The 23,368-nt window shown below is 46.6% G+C and overlaps 1 protein-coding gene across 3 annotated transcripts in view; it reads left to right on the top strand.

The window, feature by feature from the left end:
• The window catches only part of LOC1277623 (kinesin-like protein CG14535), a 125,744-nt gene that overhangs the window by 100,454 nt on the left and 1,922 nt on the right, over positions 1-23,368 (top strand). For all 3 annotated transcript variants that reach the window (XM_061658060.1, XM_061658061.1, XM_061658062.1), the window contains 8 exons: positions 4,676-4,933; positions 7,036-7,129; positions 9,098-9,304; positions 20,739-20,933; positions 21,037-21,257; positions 21,347-21,719; positions 21,809-23,141; positions 23,215-23,319. In XM_061658060.1, the coding sequence (XP_061514044.1) occupies positions 4,676-4,933; positions 7,036-7,129; positions 9,098-9,304; positions 20,739-20,933; positions 21,037-21,257; positions 21,347-21,719; positions 21,809-23,141; positions 23,215-23,319 (2,786 nt within the window). The remainder of the gene's footprint in view (positions 1-4,675; positions 4,934-7,035; positions 7,130-9,097; positions 9,305-20,738; positions 20,934-21,036; positions 21,258-21,346; positions 21,720-21,808; positions 23,142-23,214; positions 23,320-23,368) is intronic.

The raw sequence follows: 23,368 nt of genomic DNA, 5'->3' as shown, positions 1-23,368 counted from the left end.
CTGAAGTCAACGCACAGCGCTGCGCAATGTTCCAATCACTCACTTCCGAACCATGTATCGAAACTGCCAAACGGGCAACATTCCCCCGTGGTGACACCGGGGATACCGTCACACCAAGCAGCCAAAGGTGTGACGGTAAAGTTCGAGCCACTCATTTCAAATTAAATAAACATCAAATTAAATCTGCAACCGAGGAACGTTTTCGGGGTTGCGAAGCAGTCCTTCTTCCTTTGGCCCGGAGGACTCGTCGAGATTGTGGCAGTTTCGATTTTCTGCAAATCATGTTTCCGTTCGTCTTCGGAGAGGGGGGCGACAACCACGACACGCAACTGCCACGGTGACGCTAACGGAAAGAATCCATTACTTTAAATTTCTTTTGCTCCCGTCAAAAGGTGTTCAGAACGTGGCACGGTGGCACGTGCAGCGACGTTCACACACACACATGTCCTGGCAAAGCGAAAGGACACCTTGTCTGCTGCCTGCTCCGCCCAAAATCCGCTCTCCCCTCCCATTTTCCTATTCCTTTTTGTAGTACACAGCCGGCCATTTCCTTTCCGAAGCTGTCACAGTGTTTCGCTTCTCTTTTTTCCTGCCCCGATCGTTGTTGTTAAGGCTTGCCCAAATGTCACTGCACTTCCAATTTGTGGTGGTTGGTTGGCCTTTTCCGGTGATAACTTTGCTTTCCCTGCCGGTGCTCACAGTTGAGGGTTCCTATTCAACGACTCACGCGACAGCGCTCGAAACCACGTGTTGGAAGACAAAGTCCAGCCAGCAGCGAAACAAGCCGTCTGTGGCTGGGAAGAAATCAAATAAAGACACAGTTAAACTTTTACCAACAACAACTGAGCAGTAAGTTTGCACCCGTAGTAGGAAAGCGAAACAATGTGGGGAAGTTTTGTTTTTTTTTGCTTTATCTTTGCTTTAGCGCTCTAACACTTTTCCCCTTTACAGTGAAGAAGGACACTCTATGGTGTGTTGGGAAACTTTTGTTCAAGAAAATAGAGAGGAAAGGACAAGGAAAAAGGTGTAAACGGGAATGTCTGTACCACAAACACAATCGGGACGCAAACAGACCAACAAAAATAAGAAATCTTTGAACTTTCACCAAACGTATTGTTGAACTTTAAAAACACTTCCTTTCCTTGGTGCAAGCCGTTGTGCTGCAGTGTGCTTCAATTTGATTAACTGGAAACTTTCTAAACGAATCAGAAAAGAAATACTTAAAAGAAACCCCGCAAACAGAAGTTTCACTAGAGTTAGTATGAACTGGTAAGGGTGGAAATGAACATAAAAAATCTCAGACACTCACTGAATTTACTGACGGCTCAAAGGCGCATTCCAGCGAAGCCGAACCACCCCCGGGAGCTGACTCAATTTGACGCATTAAATTTCATTACATGAAACCGAATTCCTTCCATCCTTCCCATCGGTTAAGGCTCCCTAGCACTGTACTGGGGTCAAATCTCGATTAATTAATCGATCACCAACCACGTCCAGTATTGATTTTCACCCAACGACAGCTCGGCAGGCAGCGAGCAGAAAGAGAAGAGGAAAAAACACCCCACACATTGATGACCTCATTGAAAAATGCATTCCAGCAATTCCGACGGAATGGGGCAAAACACGAAGGGCGATGTGTTTGCTTCCTTCTATCCCAGCTCCAGGAATCATCCATGAACTCAAACGCTTCCAAGAGCAACAAGGCAGCAGCATAATCTTAATAGTCGTGGGGGTAAATAATACTTACGGCGCTGTTCGCGTGCCTCGACGCGAGGGGTTCGGAACATTAGGCTTTTCGGGGCCTCTTCGAGGAATGAATGAAGGGTCGGTTTTGGGTGGAATTTCCTTTCGAGAGTGCATTTATTAGGCGAATAACTATCCCTTTTCGAACAGAGGGTGTCTTTGAACGTTCGGCAAGATTGATCGGAATTAGGGCTTTAGGGAAGTTCCGTATCCTTCGCCCCGGCTGTAGTAAAGGGAAACCCACAAAGTTAATTGAATTTAGTTAATTATGTGTGGACAAATCAATCTATTTCGGGAGCCAGGATCGCCGCGGTGGCTGCGTGTCCTTTCCCCTGTAATGGAATGTGTGCCTGTGTCTGTTGGGAAATATGTCTAGTGTTGTTCGTATAACAGATAGTAACGTGTTCGATGTGAGCAATATTTTCCACCCGGGACTGTTTCAACTCGACCTGGAAGTTATCTTTCCAGCTTGTTACACCCAACGCAAGACAGGCTTCGGTTTAGTCTAGTCTTTTTTTTTTCACTCTCTCTCTCTCTCTCTCTCTCTCTCTCTCTCTCTCTCTCTCTCAGCAAGACTTGCCCGCAAAACAAATGACATGAAAAATATCACCCGATCATGCAATGGCAACGGTAGCATAGCCTTTTTGCTAAACGCTTGGTGGTGATAGATTTTTACGGTTCGGTAAATCAATTGCCAGTTACATCCCCTTGAATCCGACGACAATGCCAACGGCAGTGGAAAACAGCAACAAAGGGCTCGTTTTATCTTATTAAGACACGACTCATTTTTTTCTAGTTAGCTTCCACGGAGCCGATTCTTTGTGGGGCCGTTCTAGTACGATCGATTGAGACGTGTTGCTTCCAATGGGTATTTGAGTTAAAACAATTCCACCAGAAGTTTGGACAGTCGCCAAACCACCGCTGCCACATTGGAAAACACAAAAGCACAGTGAAAATATCGATCCAGACTGGCTGGGGCTGTTTTTAATACGGGTCAGGATTCGCTCCCGTCTCGCCGCAAATCACCTGTATCACACGCAAACACTCAGCCCGCCCCACAATCACGAGCGAGAGAGAGAGTGACATTAAATTATAGCCATTCATATGTAAACACTCTCTCGTAAACGTAACGACCATAAACACGGCCGTAAACAAAGACCCATAAAATGGTTTGTGGAACGATTTTTCTTTCACTAACATTAACGATGGCGCCAGTTGATCAGCGAAGTAGTGTTTTTTTTATGTGTGTAATCCTACCATCGCAAGCACATTAAGTGAAATAAAATCCACCATTTCATGCTTCCAGCTTTCCAGGTAATAAACGGCACAAAAGGTTGGGAAGATTTAATAGGACTTTCGCGCGCATATTAAACACCTTGCACCGTGGAGAGAAGAAATGAACGAAACCAAAAAAAAAGGAACAATCTTACACATCCTTTTGTTGGTGCGGGTAATGACAACGCCACTTGCTGGCTGGCTGGCTGGCAGGCACAATCAGTCAGGTGGTATTTATAAAATCATAATCATAAAGCATATGCATAATTACACCCAACACGCCATGTTGCGGCTGTCGGGGTTCTGTGGGGATTCCGAACTCTGGTGGCACATTTTATTGCAACTACACAGACAGCTGATTTGCTTTGCGATAATGAAAGTTGAGGAGATTTTGAATCAACAGTGATGGAAGCGTATTTGGCGTGATTCGTGCTGTTGTGTAATTGTTGTGTGGTTAGGTTACATCAGCTGGTAGCAATCTGTAGCACAAATGTATACATAATCTTGTAGGATTTAATCTAAATCGGAAAAAAGTTGTTGATCGCCTAAATGTATGCAATATTTTCAAAAAAACCTTTATTTTCTTTGTTTTATTTTATTTTTACTTTGTCAACTTTAACTAAAAATAGGTCAAAGATTTAATGAAATCGAAATTAAAAACTAACGATACTTATAATATCTATTGTACGAAGTTTGTTAAATAAAAACAACTCCCTTTGCAAGAATTAAACGGTAAATTGCATAGCTGCAGGCGCTTAATATTCAATATTATTTTTTTCTCTAGCTTTGCCCAAGAGTACTCTCATTCTCGACGACACCCGAAAAACTGTCGCACCACTTACAACCACTCCGACAGTTTTGCTGCGTCGACAAATACATTATCTCTTTAGCGGGTGTAAAACCGGTTACCCAGTCACGGCCATAAATATCGACTAAAGTGGTTATTTTTCATTACCAAACCACACTCACTTTGCACTCCCTGTGTGGATGTGTGTGATGGCCGTGTCCGTATAAACGCCCCCTTTTTAACGTTAGTCTCGCCTATCGCCCTTTGTCCCCTTTTGTGCCTTTTGTGTGCAAACCAAAAAAGGGAAAATATGGCAGTAAAATCATTTCCCAGAAAGCAATCGGGCAAAGGCAATGCTCGCACTGAACTGACCAGTAGTCCCCGACCGGGCTAGGTCTCCTGCTGATGGTTCTAAATAAATAAACTGTCACCGATTGGGCCCTTCCCTAGGGGTGGCGGTCGAACTTTCCTTGCCCACTTGCTCGTAGGTGACATTAATCGTATAACATTTTAATTCGTTAGCTCACATGCAGGGCTGGGTAGGGCTGGGCTCGGCGTCACCAGCACTGGTACGATTTCCCAAGCTACTTGATACAGAAAGTAGCATACCCACTTCACTCCATCAACCCGACCCGATCCCTTTTGCCTTAAGCAACGTTTCACTCTCGACGGAGGATTTTCCTACTCATTGTCCCTCTTATTACGCGTCAGTGTAAGGGCTAATCCCGCTCCTCCGAAATCCAAAAGAACACGCACACCCTTCACATACACACACCCGCACAGCATAAGTACTTTTGCTCTTCCCTTGTGCAACATTCTCACTTCCATTTGTGTCTGTTTTTTCTGTGCCTTTCCCGTTCTCTCCCGCAGGTCAAAGTCATGCTCCGAGTGTCCGATGACCCACCGAGGCAGCAAGCCGGCGAACAGCAGGACCAGTCGTCGGCGCCAGCCGCCACCACATCGAGCAACACTCCGCCCACCTACCTGACCGTGGACAAGAAGAAGCGTCAGGTGACGCTGACCGAGACGCACAGCAGCGCAACGATGGCCCCGTCCGAGCGCGGCCCGATGGTGTCCGCACCGAAAATGTTTGCATTCGATGCATTATTTACGACCGAGGATTCGCAGGTATGTAGCATGGGTTGGTTCAGAACAGTTGTCGTGTGCATCGGTGCAGTCTATCAGAACCCGGACAGAAGGAATCTAATCAACTAATCAAGCAGTGCTCGCTGGTTGTCGTGTACAAAGGAGTGGTACGGTTGATGTACACTCCTTTGCAAGATTGAAGCAACACAGGCGCAACAAAGCAGTGGGGCATTGAGCAATTGGAATGCTAAGATTGCATTGAACCACTGGGTGGATTATTGTCTGTTTGAAATGTTTGGAATTCAATTTTAGTCTACAACAATGCGCCTAAAGGTATGCCATCATGATTTCAAAATTACTTTGACACACTATTAAACTCCTAAAGTTATGCAAACTTCATTTAAATATCTATACTACAAAATAATATGTACAAAAATAAGAAAATTGATGGCATCAAAAAGGTTTAAGTTTTTAAGTATCCTAACACCTAAAAACCCTGTTGCGCCTGCCAACTTTGTGCACACAACTGTGCCAATGTTTGCGCCGTAACAACCAAACACAGCTTGTTCTCTTCCAGCTCATTTGAGCAGCGCTACAAACCCACACGGCCCATCGCTCTAATGTTCTTACCAATGCTTAACGATATTCGATCAAGTCAACCCTCGTTCCGACCGGGCCACACGACTGGGTACCGGACGGTTGGATGTGCCAGGCGAATGTCCATGACCACATCACCGGTTTACTTATGGTGCATAATTGATGTGCCGACTGATCACACCTCGGCAAAGTTAATGGGCTGTAAACTGCACGGGCCCTGAAACGCTGGTTCGATTTCACCCTCGCTCAGGCTGGAAAGGCTGAGCGAAAGCACTCCCCCCTCCCAGAATTTCTGGCAAAACGAAGGTAAACCTTTTTTCGGGAAAACTGCGAATCCCCTCTCTCGAGGACGCGTTTATCAAACACACACACACTGACGCAGCTAGTTGACCGACCAGATTGTTCCCAATGAGGGTGATGGCGATGCGTACGATTTGAGATATTATTTAAAGCGTAATCGAGTGCGGGTCATAAAATATTCGCTTCATGTTTGAATTCGGCACACTTTGCCGCCGTTACCGTCCATTAACGCTGTCAAAACAGTTCAACTTGTGCATCGATTCGGCTTCGGGGCAAATAATGGTTTCTGGGTTGCTTCCCGTGCCTGAGATTGGGACGATTCTGAAGGGGCGAATGGCGTACGGTGATGTAATCGATAAGTCATGTTTTTCAAGCAGAAATTTTATGACCTTCTTGATGCAACCATAAATGGCAAGGAGTTTTTTTTAAAGGTTTGAATGTAGATTGAAAAGGGCGTTGTACTATACTATCGGCAATGATCGGCGTGATTCTGCCATGTGTGTTGCATACATCTGGGCGTTATATCAACGCATCGTAAAATTTACTTTAATCTGCAGAAAATTACCTAAAGTATCAGTCTTAAAGGAGAAAATTGCCACCATATGGTCTTTTCTTCAGCGTGTTCGTCACCCCGTAACAAGACTGGCAACGGAAAAATCCCTCCTACTGCAGAAGACGACCGGCCGAACTCCTCACAAGCTTTCACGCGCCATATCGCGTTTACAATCTGCTGCACATCGACGGAACGACCCAACCACCGTTTGCCCTTTATCATCGTCTTCCGCCCGCAGCCCGCAGCCCGAAATATGATAATAACGAGCGAAGGTGACAAAAAGTTGGCTAATGAAAAACGTGATCTTAATACAAAATGCCATCGCCAGGCTTTAGCGGGTATATTCCGTCCGGCTGGAGTGAAACCGAACACCTTCGCACCATCGTAGCAAGGTGCTCGGGAGCTCGATCTAACGGTGTTAATTTAGGGGTTGAAGGAGGAAGCAGGTGTGTTGGTTGACAAACTTTCCAACGGCGATTGCATCGACCGGAAGGGTGTGAGAATATTGAACACGGCGGTTTCAGGCGACGGCCAGGAGTATTCGTAATATTTCAGGGATTAAACTGAAAGCCATAATCCGACCGATTTCTGATAGTGATGCACTAAACTAAAGCACACAAATCTATTTCATTGCTTTTAACAATCATTTTCTTACTCTCTTACTCTCGCTCTCTCTCTGTTCGTCTACTTGCAGCAAGATATTTGCGGAACGGCCCTTTCCGAGGTGATACCAGCCGTGCTGGAAGGATCGGATGGATGTCTTCTGTCTCTCGGCTACCCAGGAGCAGGTGTGTTTGCCGGTGCATTTCAGTAGTGCTGCTGTTTATTTTCTGTACTTTTCTCTGGAAGATATAAAATTTTACCACTCAAAACAACACCTGACAGCGGACATAAGACTAGTAGCTGCACGATCAATCAAGACCCCATGCCCAACAGGACCGGGTGTAAACTTACGCCCCGATAATCCCGCTTACGACCATTTACCTTCCAGCCAAAACTACTTACAACTTGTCTGTGAACTGTGGACGTGTAAACGGCTTAACAATTTCATAACAAAGTAATACAACATCTGCTACTGCTGCACCAATCTGTACCGAGCACACGACGGCACAGTGCTGCCTGTCTGTGGCAGCCGTTCTGCGTTCCAAGATCCGTCCGTGCATCGCCACAGGTGCATCTGTTTCCCAGTGCACCGCTCAAATCTTCACCACGCACAGACTGTTCCGTAGACTGTGGAGATTTGGGCAAGCGCGATGGCAAAAAAAAGAAAAGTGAACCAAACTTACCCTTTACAACCGGGGGAGGCTTCTGTGTCGTCTTCTGTTCACTGCGTCACTGTTGACACTTTGCGCAATGGTGTCTCCGTGTGCTGTTATGATTGTACCCTTGCCGTTTCCCGCCACCGTGCCAAACGAGATTGTTCCAAAGTGGACAAAGTTTAATCGCAAAGTTTCGTCAAACGTCCACCCGCAACGCCCTGCACCGGCATGCGGTTCCCTTTTGGCTCGCCACGGCCTTTCGTTCGAACCGGACCACAAACGAGCCCTTTATTCGCCCTAAAGGCAAATGGGGAAAAAAGAAAACTGTACAGTCCGTGCGCGTATGCAACATGCAAAAACCTTCCGCACAAAGTTTCACTCGCGGGATGGTTTTATTTTATTTTTTTTATTCGTGCTTCTTCTAGCATTCTTTTGTACAACATTTTTGCCCGTTTCTCCCTGCCCAGTCTTGGAGCTTGTTTCTCTTTTTAATTCGAAAGTTTTGTCACAGCTGCCGTTACACTTGTACTTGCTAGCGCGACAGGCCCCAAAAATTCTGTCCTTTTTTCTGTCATTTTTTTTTTTTTGCTTGATTCTGCTCTTGCGTCTCTACAGAAGAAAGCAACAAAGCGCAATGGTGTGCGGAACAAAATTTATTCCACTTTCACTGCACAAGATAAATCGCTTGCAGCATCTCACCCGAGCAAAAAGAAAAGCGACACAAACCCGAATGAAACAAAACCCCCCCTCGTTTGCCTGCATCATAACGGTGTGGCCTCGGCCTCACGCAGGAGTAGGCTAAATTTAAAAGGGATGTCAATATATCGCTTCCGGCAGGACCGGCTGACTGGAAAAAAGAGGAAACAAAAACACATGGCCCAATAGATCGAACGAACAGCCGTCTAACCCAGCGAACTGGATTGGGGAGGAATGGTTGTTTGTTCGCTTTTATTGCATTTGCAAGTTTTCGTTTTTGGGAATGCGAGTTTGAGGTGAAAGCGACATCCCTTCGCTGGAGGGCGTACATTTTGTGCGTCGTGCTTGCTTTCGGTATGTTTTTTCCTCTTTTTTCGCTCTCACGTGTCCTTAGATGTCGCCTCTATGCCTAAGGGCGGCTGATAACGTCGGCTGGACGAGAATTATGTGACCGACGTGGTGTCACGTTGGTATGGATGTATCTTCCTTTCCGTATGGTTTTTGTCTGTATTTTGATTTGGAATGTAAATGCCAAATATTTCTTTTATACAGCTGTATATTGGTTCAGAATTCAGGATTTTTAGAAATATTTAAACAAAAACGACGACTTTAACAGACGTTGAACAATTACACGCCTAACTTACGCCTATTTGACATCAACCCAGCAGCGCCATCTGCGGGCAAATTCACTCCATTTCAACGCTCAATAAACACGTTCTAAACCAAATACAACCTGCACAAAGTGCACATCGCTCGTACACGGTAATCACAATAATCCATTTTCCCCTGTCTGTTCCCCAGGTCAATCACGCACCATGTTCGGCACGGTGACGTCTCCCCCGGGAGATCTCGGCGCGATACCGTGCGCCATCTCGTGGCTGTACAAGGGCATTAATGAGAAACGTCAAAAATCGGGCGCCCGCTTTTCCGTGCGCGTCAGTGCGCTCGGCGTGAACGCGACCAAGCCGGGCTCATCCTCGAGGGATCTGCTAGCCGGACATGCGACAGGTAATTAATCACATATTCCCCCATCCAGCCACTTCCTGCTTCGTCACATCATCCATATGTTACTGGCGGGGGAGTTGATGGACCAACCGGCACAAAAACAAAGCAAATGGTTCGAAAGCTTTCAAGCCGGGCTTAATATGCCTTCACTCACGCCTACAGAAACGCATAGGCTCCACTGTAGCTCGGGTTTTGCATCCAGGCAAGTCCAGCAGGCTCGTTTTTTTCACACCATCCATTGGAGTACTATTTTTCATTCTGGTCGACACGTGCTTCATCAAACAGAGTGTGAACCTTTCTACATATTAGCAGAAAAAAATTACACTCCCCACCGAACACCTGCCATATCATACTCCATCATACACAGTGCAAACAGTGTATGATACTTGTTTTACATTTATTATCACCTCCACCGTACAAACTGCTGGACATAATCGTCCTTTGATGGGTAATTTATTCATCGACGACGACTGGTGGTGGTGGAGCGGATCATCATGGAGTTTACAGTGTCGCTGACAGGCTTGTCATAATAAAATTCACTGCTGGGAGTATATCAATAATGTACCAACGTAGCGTGGTGTAATCCTCTTATGGCACATGAGCCTTAATGTCATCAAAAGCCAATCAAGATAATAAATGTCCGATAAAGCTTTGTGACCCGATGATCCGTTGCTTGTTCCAGAGAGGCCTTTGATATAGATCTGGAAAAAGAGATCTGACAAGAGATCTGGCCTAGGGCAGGTCATGTCAAGTGTACTCCAGAGGGTAATATTCTAACTATCAAAGATACTCTTTATGAAATCAATAAAAAAGGAGGAATAAAAGCAACAAAACACTACACCCGGTACTTCAACTCCAAATCCGCAAGCATTGTGAAGAACCCTTTGGTCGAAAACTACAACCCTCCCCAAACAACCCTAGAATGCTGCCAATAACGTATTACATGTCTGTGGCATGTACACAATTTTGCATTTGTCCGAAATGTGACACCGGGAATGCACGACAGCTCGGGCTAAACCGTTGACAAATTGTTAGCCCTTCTGTGTCTTTCCATTGCTCCCTCCCCTTCACAGACGCACAGAGAGAAAGAGGTCCCTCTCTTTTGCAGCTACACTACATAAAACGAGCTACAATGTACCCTTGTAACCGGAAACATCCAGCTCCAAAAAGCGCCCCAAAACCTGGTGCTTGTTTTTGTTTTCTATGTGTGTAGTTAAATTTTATATTTCACTTGCTGCCTTTTCCCGAGAAAGAAAAACACCGCCGTGCTGTGTAAACCGATGCAGCTGATGAGTTTTGGGTGACTTGTGCGCCCCTCCCCCCCAACCGTATCACGCCACATTCTAGCACCCAGCAGTACCCAGTGTTGTCAATTTTTGACACAAACACACCGAAAATGAACGGTCGAAAAATATGACGACCCAGCACAACACCCAAATGAACTGGATCGCTTCATGTGCTGTTGGGCCATCGACTGACATGCTCAGCTGTTGGGTTAATGTTGCTATGGCGAAAGAAAAAAAACTGTGACACACACACCGGCCGGACAACCTTCTCGTACTGTCTGGGCTATCCGTCCCCTTGTCCCGGGGTTTTTATCTGTGTCGTCACAGTCATGCGAGGATAACACGAAACACACCCCTTTGCAGCTGACTTCCGAACAGCCGAACAGCCATCGCGCAGACTACGCACTCCCAGTGTTTCCACACCCGCGATGGGATGGGATTTGGGGAAGTAATTGAAGGAAAGTGTATGGCATTCACACGACATTCATCCCGCATCGATAGAACAACGAGCGGTGGTGTACGTTAAAACCGCCCGACACTGAGAGGAGTCAACCACTCATTGGATTAGTGACAACTCTCCGGCTCGGCTCGGGGAAGCAAAAACACATGCCAATAGGAGTGACCGAATGCACTCACACACACACACACACACATCTACGGTGGCCAGATAAAAGTGAATTTTCATGTATCCTGTTAATCATAGCCGAGGAGGATGGGAAGACTTTCATTCAGAATTGTCCCCACTGTTCGTTAGGGTTGTGCTTAATGTGCAGAGAAGCACGTAAACTGTTTACTGGGGTTTACTGTTGCAAACACATGGCGTTCCAAAACAAGGAGAACTTTAAGTAAAATGACCTCCTAACAGGGAATTAGTTTATTTCAAAGCTTCTTTAATGTTTATGAACCTCCAGGTAAGGTCATCATGACATATGATTTCATAAATACTTTATCAAGCCGTGGTTTGCTCCCTTTCGCAGAGAGTAAAGCTCTAGCAAAATTGCTCCTCCTTTATTCTGTCCTTCAATTCACCAAAAATTGCTCCGAAAGGAAAATGTAATTCCGTTTTCCGGCAAGATAAAGCGCAACCTTTGCGCACCCAACTTTGCGCCATCTGTGCCCTGTGGGAGGTGGAGAAAAACGGAATAATATCTTTACCTGCGCTCCGTGGGATGAAAAACTGCATTCAGAAAACTAATGCATACGAGAGTGTGCTTGTGTGTGTGGTTGTAGCACAAAGTAAGGCCAAAGCGAATAACACAACCCCCGGCTGGCTTGCAATATGCCCCCGGGCTGGAAGATTAAAAGTTTTTAATTCCAATGCCAAAGGGATTTTTTTTCTCTCTCGTTGCTCCTTTGCTTCTCCCGAGGCATCCCGCAAACCCGGGACGGAGGAAGTTAAATCGAATCCTGCACCGGTCTGCACGGTCTGTGCATTGGACACACGAGCTTTTCTTCCCTCTCCCACTCCCCTTGCATGGAGGAAAAAGTTTCGTTATTTTCAATTAGTTCGCTTTTCTCTCAAGACTAAATACTTTAAGCTGACCGGGGCTGCTCTGTAGACGGGGATGGAACAGTTGCTGCTGCTGCTGCTGCCGGTGCTGCGGTAAACAGCAGTTTCCGTTGTACGTGGTGCCACACTAAGCTTGGTTCGCCAGGGTTGGGTTTTACCCGAGCGCCCAACCCGTCCCTAGCACACCGGGTGCAGCTCATTAGTGGTAGCACGATTGAGGCACATGATTTAGTTTGCTGTTTGCTGCGGGGAAATTAAATTTTCCGCTCGCTTTGTACAGCGCGCGCCCCGGCGGGCGCGTGGTCTAAAATCGCCAACAGCAGGCCAGAGGGAAGTGGTATTGGCTACTACTACTGCTTTAATTGGAAACAGGCAGTTAAAGTGATAACTGCTTTAAAATGTTTCATCAAATAGTGGCAATAATACTTGATTCTGGAAATTGTTATACATTGAGACGTTAGGTTTCATGTTGCTTTATTGATGCTGTTTCTATGAGTCTGTAGCTATCTGTTTATTTTGAGTAGCTCTATTCAGACTATTCTACAACTGCCTATTTTGTACATCAGTTGTTTCTCTGATCAGTTGTGCTACTTGACCCCGCTTGATTCGCTCCCTAATTGGCCCTGATTTCGGAGATCTAGTTGTCGGAGTTGTTCGGAGATATAGTTTAATCCCGGCCAAACTGATAAGGCTAGTTAGAATGACTATGACCAACGTCACTTGCCAGGTGAGGGTGGATGGAAAACTCTCAGGACCTTTTGCTACCACCAAGGGTCTGCGCCAGGGGGACGAGCTTGCCTGTCTCCTATTCAACTTGGCGCTAGAGAGGGCCATCCGCGACTCGAGGGTGGAGACTACGGAAACCATCTTCTATAAGTCAACCCAGATCCTGGCATACGCTGATGATATAGACATCATTGGTCTGCGGCTCGCCTATGTAGCAGAAGCCTACCAAAGGGATCGAGCAGGCGGCAGAGAACCTCGGATTGCAGATAGACGAGGCAAAGACCAAACTGATGGTGGCAACATCAGCGGGCCTACCAATAAATAATCAGAATCTAAGTAGGCGTGACGTGCAGATAGGTGAACGCACTTTTGAAGTCGTCCCACAATTCACCTATCTTGGGTCAAAGGTCAGCAACGACAACAGCATGGAAGCTGAGTAGCGTGCAAGGATGCTGGCTGCCAACCGGTCTTTCTACAGCCTGAAAAATCAGTTCACTTCAAAGAACCTGTCCCGACGGACAAAGCTGGGACTACATAGTACCAACATAGTACCGGTACTCACATACGCCCCTGAGACATGGACACTGTCCAAATCTGACGAAACCCTCTTAGCCGCGTTCGAGAGGAAGATGCTCTTAAGGATACTTGACCCCGTATGTGTGGAAGGACAATGGAGGAGCCGCTATAATGACGAGCTATACGAGATGTACGGCGACCTAACTGTCGTGCAGCGTATCAAGCTCGCCAGGCTCCGGTGGACTGGCCATGTTTTACGCATGGAAACGGACGACCCAGCCCGTAAAGTCTTTTTAGGCCGTCCACAAGGACAGAGGAGACGTGGTAGGTCCAAATTGAGGTGGCAAGATGGCGTGCTAACAGATACTCTCACCAATGCTTTAAAGTAGTATCAATAGTTTCATTCTTCGTTAACAGATAGAGCTGCCTCTTCCTATAGTCCTTAAATACAACTCAACAACTACCATTATTCAGCCCAAGGAATTCCCATAAAACCTTCTAAAAACCAAAATCCCACCACACCAAATTAGGTAGCAAAAATGAATAAAAGCCAACATTTTATTTCATTACCACACCGCCACATCAACCCACCAACAATTTCTCATATTTTCCTTTCGGTTTCGGTACTTATTCCCGAACAATGGCACATTACGCCACCGAATGATAATCCCTTTCTTGTCTCCGTTTTCTGCATCCTACGGCAGTGAACTGTTATCCTTGGTCCCCGTTCACCCCGCTGCTTCTTTCTCCTTCCATTTCCGTATGTTCCAGTATTTTGTCTTCTCCATTCCCAATGCTTGGAGCGCCATCAGTCGATTAGCTTTTACTGCTACTACTAGTACTGCTGCTCTTCAATTTGCCTACGGGGGTTTCTTCACTCGGTATGCGTGTCTTTGTGTGTCTTTGTGTGTAAGTGTGTGTGTTCCTTTCTTTTGTTTAATACAAAAACCAAACCGCCTATATCCACGAGTATCCACGAGTCCACGATGCGTCCCTCGGGCGGGTTGGTTTGGCACGAGATGCAGAACAAACTTTTTCCAAGCGTCGTTGGATTATTAGATGCTACGGCTCCCTGGTATTTGTTGAATATATACCTTTTGCAAGGTGCCCCAAGCCAAACTCACACCCGGGTTTTGGGCTCCTGTTTTAATTGCGTCTATGCGGCCTGTTCGTACGCAAAAAGTGCGTTTCCTTTTGCTTTCTGCATTCGATTGCTCCGGGCCGGCCGGAAAGAAGTTGCCATTTTCTGCTTTTACTGCTAAAATTTTTACTACCATTCTGGTCTATTCAAACCATTCCTTTTGGCAAACAGTCCCGCTTTGCTGCCATTTTTTTTTTCTTCTAGCCACCCACGTGACAATGTTGGCAAATTCTGAGGAAGTAAAACGAAGCGTCCTTTTCTCTCATTCCGGAAGCCGCCAGTCAATCATCGAGTGGCGCGGGTTCCGTTCCCATAAAGAAGTTGATTCTATTTTTGTTTTGCACATTTCACAACCACACAAACGGGGTTGGCTAAGCTAATAGAACTGTTGCCCGAAAGGCATTCCGTGGCACTAAATATAAGGGAAAAAAGGACACCATCGCCTCCTCCCCGATCGCCCGCAAAAACAGATTAAAACTCTATAAAACATCATCCTGCTAATGATGAACGTTTGCCACGGGATTTTTTCGGCTTCGAGCATTGGCATAAAGTTTATGAATATCAGCTTTACGATTGCCATTTTTACGACCAGTTCCATTTGAATGGGTGCTGGGCTTTTGTGGGGCTCACGATTTTCAGCCTTCCTTCCACGTGCACCACAACCACAGTCAGATAAAACTTATGAACCCAATCGTGTGGCCTTTTTTATTGTAACGAAAATTACGGTCGCTGGTTTAAGAAAATGTTCGAGTGCGCTCAAAAGGTACTGCAAAACGTTTTACTGCACAGCCGGGAAAGAGGTGCAGTACACTTTCTTCGTTTTTAAAGCTCTGTTTATTGTTGCACAATCATTTTTTCCGAAAGTTGTCCAACGGCAGTACGCCTGGTGACGGTGGGGGCGCCCCTTTTCTATTGTTTATTTTAAATAATTACCATCTGACAGGAGGAGCTCGCTTGGATGGATTTATGATTCTTTGATGAAGTTCCGTTGGTGCAGGTAAAGCTAAAGGTAGCTTCTACCTTCATGCTGTCCGACTGACCGCTAATTATTTAAACAGACACAACACAGTTCAAGCGCCTACAAACCGCTTGCCTATTAAAAATGTACGGATTTGCTCCGTTCTTGATCGGTGCTTCAAATTTTACAACCAAAACTTGCTCTACTGTGCGCCAACAATAAACGTTGCAGTACGCATCCGGTTGCCAATTTGGTTAGGTACAGCCGGAACCAGCTACCGAATGATTAAACGCTAACTTCACTCCCTTCCCCGGAATTGCAAAAACCAAAAACTCCAAACTCGCTTCAAAAACTCCGAAGAGCCTCCGTGAAACCGCCGTAGCCAGCCAGGTGACTTCCGTTCGTTCAGCTCGAGCAGCATACCGGGTGATAGGGAGGGGAATCAACGGAACGAAGAACGCTTTCCGCTTTCAACAAAATGTACGCAAACGATGCCTTTCCCCCCATTGCGTGGCGGCGTGCAGCTCGTTTTGCGTAAATGCTAGAAACGGTGAAATGATAATAATAATGAATTCATGAGATAATAAAATATTATTGCAGTTCCCTTCACTTCCTTTGGTTAAAGGCGGAGCATGGGGTGGAGAGGTTCCTTCGGTCGTAAAGTGAATTGGTTGATGGCGGGTTTTTTTTGGTTCGCTCCAAAAGAATGTGATTTTAATTCGTGTTACACGAAATTTCGTGCACCGATTATCGTGCCGTTTGAGTGTTTTTGCAAAACTGTAGCTCCAGTTCGTGTAACACGCGTGCTGCGTGACGTTTAGACGATTGGAGTGCAGTATGATTTGATGTACAGTTAATTTAATTTAATTCAAATCTATAACATTACCGTGTTCTTCAATCCTACATATGCTTATGAATGTAAAACTCAAATCACAACTAAATCTTTGTCCACCATCTCCAACAACTGTTTAACCCCTTTAACAACAACGACCACCACCGCCAATAAAGCAACCAAATCGCAGCAAAAATTCCACTCCACAACATTCATTCCGGATGCACGACGTTCACAGAAATCTCATCAGTATTTCGGCGTGTTCATCAGCTACCCGCCAGAGAGCGTAAAAGTAGAGTCGAGGATAAATATTTGACAATTATTCGCACCGGACAGCGGTATCTAGATAATTGACATTCCTGCATTCGTGGGCGAAACGATCAAATGAGTGTACGATGATGGCAAAATTCCAATTAAAATCCACGTTCCATTCCACGAGTCGGTGAGCGTTCTTTGTCGGGGTAGTCACCTGAAGGGATTAGGTTGCAGCAGGAGAGTTTGATGGACATATTCTAGCTATTCGCGGGGTGATTTTTGGATCATTTCAGTTTGGAACATTCTCATTTAAAAGAATTTCAATTGTGTAAAATTGTAAAATTAAATAATTTAGCTTTTTAAGTTATAAGTATAGAAAATCTAACTAGAATCCAATATGGAACAAAAGACAATAATGTATTCCATATTGCCTACTTTTAGGCTCCATAGCGTGATAAAGACAACTGAAACATCCAAGCCCTTTTGTCCACCAGTAGCATTGCATTATGCCCATTGTGAAACACCATTCTTTACATGCATTTTAAGTACAAAATTACCAGACTCAACCATTCATTTGACTCTGCTGTCCCGAGTGCAGCCCACTCTATCCCTCTTCTCGACCTGTCACGAACGGCTCAAATAGGCTTAAACATCCAACCACTCCACTGCAGCATCCTGCACCAGGGATTAGCCCGCATATAACCACACACACACACACACACAAACATACACACATTAGCAGGAATCCGATAAGCCTTCCGTATGCTGTATGTACACGGGTCAACCCGGCCTCATCATCCCAGATTAGGGAGTATAAATTAATTGTTTAATAATTCACTAATAGCATCAACATTTATCATTTTGCATGTCGGTTTGGCTTGCCACAGTCCCCTCGTATATCCCCCCCCCCCCCCCTTAAAGTGCATCGTTCGATTGCAAACTCGCAAACTGTCCCCAAGCGTACGCTTTTCGTTCCCTTCGACAATAATCATGTCAGGACGCTTCACAAAGCCACCGTCTCCCGATGGTATGCTGCCCAGCAGTGCCAGCAGGGCAACATAATTTCACAAACACCGTCCAAATGACCAGCGTCGCGTGCATGTCGGTAGCGGGCCTGCCGGTAACATCCTGCCACTACACCGAAACGGTGAACCGTAAATAAAGCACTTGACGTGCACAGTCGCTTGCAACCGCGACCAACGCACCAGCCGAACGGTGCGCGGCCCCCTAATGGCGGCAATCAGGACGCTCGAGCAATTATTGTATTTATTTGATTTCATTACTGTTGACATCGGTTTTTTGGGCCGTGCCAGCCAGCCAGGCCTTTTTGCTGTCCACCGGGATGAGCGCGGAAATCAACCGCGAAAACCTGGTTGAACATGATCCCTGGGCCTGGTGGATGGAGGGGCGTGCTTGTTCAACTGTGATACGCGGGCCGCCCAATCGATACTGACGCTTGATGCGGAAAAACATGAACACGATCGAACCATCCTCCCTCCATGAATCCTCCAAATGGTTGGTCGTTTTGTACCGATTATCAAGTAGCATCTTTTTCCGCGCGAATTGCTCTCCGCAGTAAATATCAATCACTTAACTCTTATTATGCAAACAGCTTTATCGGCCGATCGGCCATCGCTGCTCACCTCAGGAGGCAATTGGCTGCACTTGGCTCATTACCGTAATGATTTGCCCATTATCATTTGTTCACCCCTTTTGCTCGGCAGCCCCACGATTCGCTTCCGCTCAAGAAGCGGAAGGAGACCATAATGGCCGTTTCTGATAGCATTTAAATTGGCCAAACAAACTTCCAGCCCTTGCCTTGATTCTCAGCGAGCTATTTCTATCGAGCGAAAAAGGTACGAATTCGCGTCACCTCGCTATTCTTGACGGCTCAAAAAGGAAACCCTCTTCTCTCGCAAGCAACAGCGGGGATAAAAACGATGGAAAAAGTCAACCTCAAATCAAGTTGAATGAAGCGCGTCGTGTTTTTATAGCAAATTGGAAATTGGAAGGGACCGAGTGCAAAGAGGCAGAAGAAAGAATCAAAAACTGGCAAATTGAAGCGCAACGACGAATCGATCGACCAGCAAAAAAGAAGTATAAAGATTTATATCTTTTTGATTTGCTAATGGGCTGATCGATGCCACACAAACCGATAGCACTGGTTAATGGACGACGCTATTTGATGGTCGATCGATTGAGTCGTACAATATCGTACTGCACACGCTCCGCGGTGAGAATTCCGCCCGGCAAAAAAGGCATCATTGCAATTTTCATTCTACATTGCCATTATTACCTCTTTTTTGTATCCAGTTTTCGTCTTTCGTTTTTCCATTGACGGACACACTTGATTGGATTTTAACAACCCCCGCACACAATGTAGCGCACGGTGGAAGTAACAGCACTAGCAAGAGGACCGTTTTAACAACTTAATTTTCCATTATCTGATCAAATCGCTGCAATGCAACAAACTGTCAATGGTTTATGATTTTCTGCAATTTCGTTTCTCTACGGCCAGTGTCACATATGGACAACAGTCCCATTTTGTTGCCATCCCATTAAATTGACTCACCGTTTGTAGCAAAAGAAATTGATCACTGCTGATGTCTGTATTCCATCGCTTGCTCACTTTCACCATCATCATCATCATCATCGGCGTCGTTGCGAGCATCATCATCAATCAAACAAACAAACAGCTCAATCTGCCCCCAATAGCACGCCCAACCACGGGACGGGACATCTTCGAGCTCTTGAAAAAGGATACAGATGCAGGCAAAAAAGGAAAAAAAGGACACACAATCATACGAAACAGAAAACCCAAACCGTAGGAGCCAGGAAAATGTCTGGCAAAAACTGAAACGTGCTCTAACCTACAATCCACTGCTGTGTGCCTTTCAATCAAATCATTTATAAATGTCCAGTTGTGTTGTTGCGAGAGAGAGATGGGGGGGGGGGAAGCAGTTCCCTTTTTTCGTAAATTGCTCCTTCCGAAACCTGTCATCCCGAGTAGAAATGCTGCAAAGTCCCTTTTCCAGTGAGCGTATCGCCGAGGCGGGAAGAAGCTGAACCGGGCAGCACACGGTGACCCTCGTTAGAACCCTCATAATCGTCAAACGATTTACTCTTTCTTTTTCAACATTTTTTTTCAACTCTACTTTGCCCTTGCTCCGACCAGAGATGAGTTTTTCGTTACTTTCTATTTCCATTCTTGGGTGTATGAACAATGACTGAAAAGATTGCAGCACAACTTCAACGAACTCCAATGACTGAGGACTAATTCTAGCCTCAGCTTGGTTGGTTTTGGGTGTTTGTGTCTAATTTTGGTTGCATTTCAGGAAGGGTTTCCCCTTCTCTGTTTGGTCCACTGTAACTCATCCACCTCCAATCAAATTGCCAGGCTCGCCCTATGGAATTTCTGGATGTGTTATTTAACGTATCGGAATGTCTCTTCGACGCTATCAATCGATTTTCGAAACATTTTACTCACCTGCTACCTTCAAAAAACGAGGGACTCGCTTTTTTTCTTTTCATCGCGCACGAAAGGAAAACTTTCCTCTCATCATTTCTCTTTCCACTGTCGGGGAAAAAAGGAATTGCCTCAGACACAGCTGGGATAGGCTTGTTTTGTCACCGAAAAAGGATACAGTTGTCCTGGAAGAATAACTCTTGGAGTGAGATCGGGACGAATATGACCGTGTGTGTGTGTGTGTTTGGAATTTTGATAAGGTTCATTTTATTTACGGTAGCAAGATGTGTTGCCGAGCAGTGAAAGGGAAGAGATTGTGCACAGGTTTTCCAGACGCGCAACCCCTTTGAGACAAATGTCCTGCACGTGATGATGGTGTGTGTGTCTATGAGGGTTTAGGGAAGAAAAAGGCACAAGGAAAAAGGTTTTTCCCTACAATCACACATGTGCTATAATCGATCGTTTTTTATGGGCAAGGAGAAGCTGGTACAACAAAATCCAGGGACACACTGTGCAGTTTTAGGGTATTTTAGGAGGCAACAACGAACGAACCCGGGGTTTCAATTTCGTCATAAATCGATTACGATAAAGTTGGATCCGTTTATCAAAATGGGTTAAGAGAGGCAAGCGAAGGCGAAGAGTGGGAGAGCTGATTGGCTTCCCTTATTTATCCGAACAACAATTTATTAAGCAAATCCTTTCTTTTCGGTTATTCTTTTCCCATTCCATAATCATAATCTCTCTCAGAATCGGATGACTCGCCCGGGATGTACCTACGGGGAGACTTTCTCGGCCGGCCAACGGAGCTTCGGGCGCCCACAGCGGAACGGGCTGCACTCTTTCTCGATCTGGCGCTATCGGGACGATCGCAGTGCAACTTCGAGCCGGCCTTAATCTACACCCTGCACGTCTATCAGTACAGCTTGTCGGGCAAGCGTGGAGGTAAGTTTTGGAGAGAGAGAGAGAGAGAGAGAGAGAGAGAAAGAGATGAACTAGAGATTCGGATGATTTAATTCCGAACCGTACTTTCACTGTACAACCGTAGTGGAAGGAGGAAGAAGTCGTCTGCATCTAATCGATCTCGGTGGCTGTGCGAATCGAAACGGAGGTCTTCCACTGTCGGGCATTGGAAATGTGCTGCTGGCAATACTGAGCGGACAGAAGCATCCACCTAACCGGGATCATCCACTGACGCCACTGCTGCGGGACTGCCTTGCACCGATCACCTGTCACGTAGCGGTAGTGGCGCATGTAGCTCACACACAGGTAAGAACACACAAGTTCTTAATAATAAGAGGCGTCTTTATCACTATTTACAACCTTATTTTCCCATATGACATGACTCTTGTACATAGACCCATACGGACACGCTCACGACCATCCAGCTTGCCTCACGCATCCATCGGATGCGCCGAAGACTGCGGCCCCGAAACCATCTGCTAGGCGACAAGGGACTGAACAATGGGTCGTCCGGCCACCAGTCGGGCGGTTCGTCCGAGGGTCCGGATCCATCCAGCTCCGACTTTTCGCAGGACACCGTCATCTACATGGGCCCTTGCGATGATCCCACTGACGGGGAGCATCCACCCGTCTATCTTCCAAGTCTGAACTCGGGCGACAATCGGTGCGCCATGAACAAGGCGCTCAAGGGTTCGGTGGCAGAGAAAGGACCCTGCACCGCGACTCCTTCACCCAAGAAGAAAGCATCCGCGGCAAGTGCTTCCAAAGGTAAGTGACTACAATGTTTGTAATAACTGGGGGAAATTCCAGGCTTATTGGAAATGTGTGTTATTCACTTCTTAAACAAAATCCTGCAGCTCAACCCACAAACGCTCCCGGTACGAGTAGTGCCACCACTGTTCCTGGCCGCACCGATAGTCTTAAGCGCAACCAGCATCCAGCGTACGCGCACCAGCAGGGCCAGGGTCCGGAGCTGGTCTCGAGCGCCATTCAGATAGCGGCCCAGCACGCCTCGCCCAAAGTGATAGCGGGAGCCTTTAAGCATGTGTCTGGCGTCAGTAAAGGCTCCAACATCCCTACGCCAAAGGGTTCGCCCATGCGACGCCCAACGGCAGGGCCGGCCGTCGCGAACGTCGGCGGCCCCTCCGCAAACCGGGAAAGTCCCTCGCGACAAATCAGCGAAGAGAAGTGGATCGACGGTCCGCGAGTTTCCAAATCCAAGGTGCACGAAGCGCGTCATCTAATGCGCGAAATCAATCACGTGAAGAAGTGTGAAACTTGGGTCGATGGTCCTCGAACACACAGCGCACAAGCTCACCCGAGTCAGTCGCAACCGCTGTCAGCAAGTGCGGCGGCAGCAGCGGCCGCCACCGCTGCCAACATTGCCGGCGGGTACGGATTTATGGATACGCACAAGAAGAACATGATCCGACAGTGGGTCGAAAACCAGTCCATCCAGCTCCTCCAGCAGTCCATGTCGGCCAACAACTCACCGATGCACACGAAGCACCACACCACTTACAGTTTGCCAAAGTTTAAGCCGAGCCGATCGGATGAGGATGGTTTCTTGACGCTCGAGCTCGATCGTGCGACCGGTGATGAGTTGGTCAATCCGATCGCAATGCGAGGCTTCACTGCGGCGACTACTGTTGCCGCGAACAGCTCGGAGAGTCACGTGCGAACGGGACTGAAGCAGGGTTACAGTTTCGACGCAGAACAGACATACAATGTTACCACACAGCAGCAGCAGCAGCAGCAGCAGCATCATCAACATCCCCAGCAGAGTCAACCACTTTACGCATCGGTGTCTCATGCCGCTAAAATGTCCACCGCGGCACCCACAGCAACGATGACCTCGGCAAGCTCTCTGCATGACAATCACTCGGAACGATCGCGCACTACATCACAAGCTAGTGATAGGGCGTCCCACACGCAACAGCAGCAAACGGATGCGACCACCCAGGAGGAGGAGGATCAGGACAGTGGACCTTCGGAAGTACCGCCGGCGTTGCCGCTCATGGATCCGCTTGGTTCGCGGGAAATCTCACACGAAAGCATCCACATGCTCTGCTCGCGTCATGCGTCCCGGGATGACGCGATGAGCGTGCATAGCCATAACAGTCACAACATCGGCATGATGGACTGTGGACTACAGGTGACGGAGGATGAAATTGCCAAGACTATGAAGGGGTAGGTAATAGGTGTGTATAGTTCTGAGCTGATATTAACAAAAAGGTTATGTTTTGTGCTGGATCTTCCACAGAGAGCATCCACTGAGCGCCTTGAGTCATGGAGAGTTGTCAATCGTATCGAGCTTCAATGTTGGTGGAGATGTCTTTAGTGATTGTGTTATCGGCGATAACATGAGGTAAGGGCAATTGGGATACTATAAAATGATTTTGATATTACTGCATAAA

This window comes from Anopheles gambiae, chromosome 3 (genome assembly GCF_943734735.2).
Source record: "Anopheles gambiae chromosome 3, idAnoGambNW_F1_1, whole genome shotgun sequence".
Taxonomy (NCBI): domain Eukaryota; kingdom Metazoa; phylum Arthropoda; class Insecta; order Diptera; family Culicidae; genus Anopheles; species Anopheles gambiae.
Note: the sequence above shows the minus strand (reverse complement) of the source record. Positions and strands in the feature narration are given on the sequence as shown.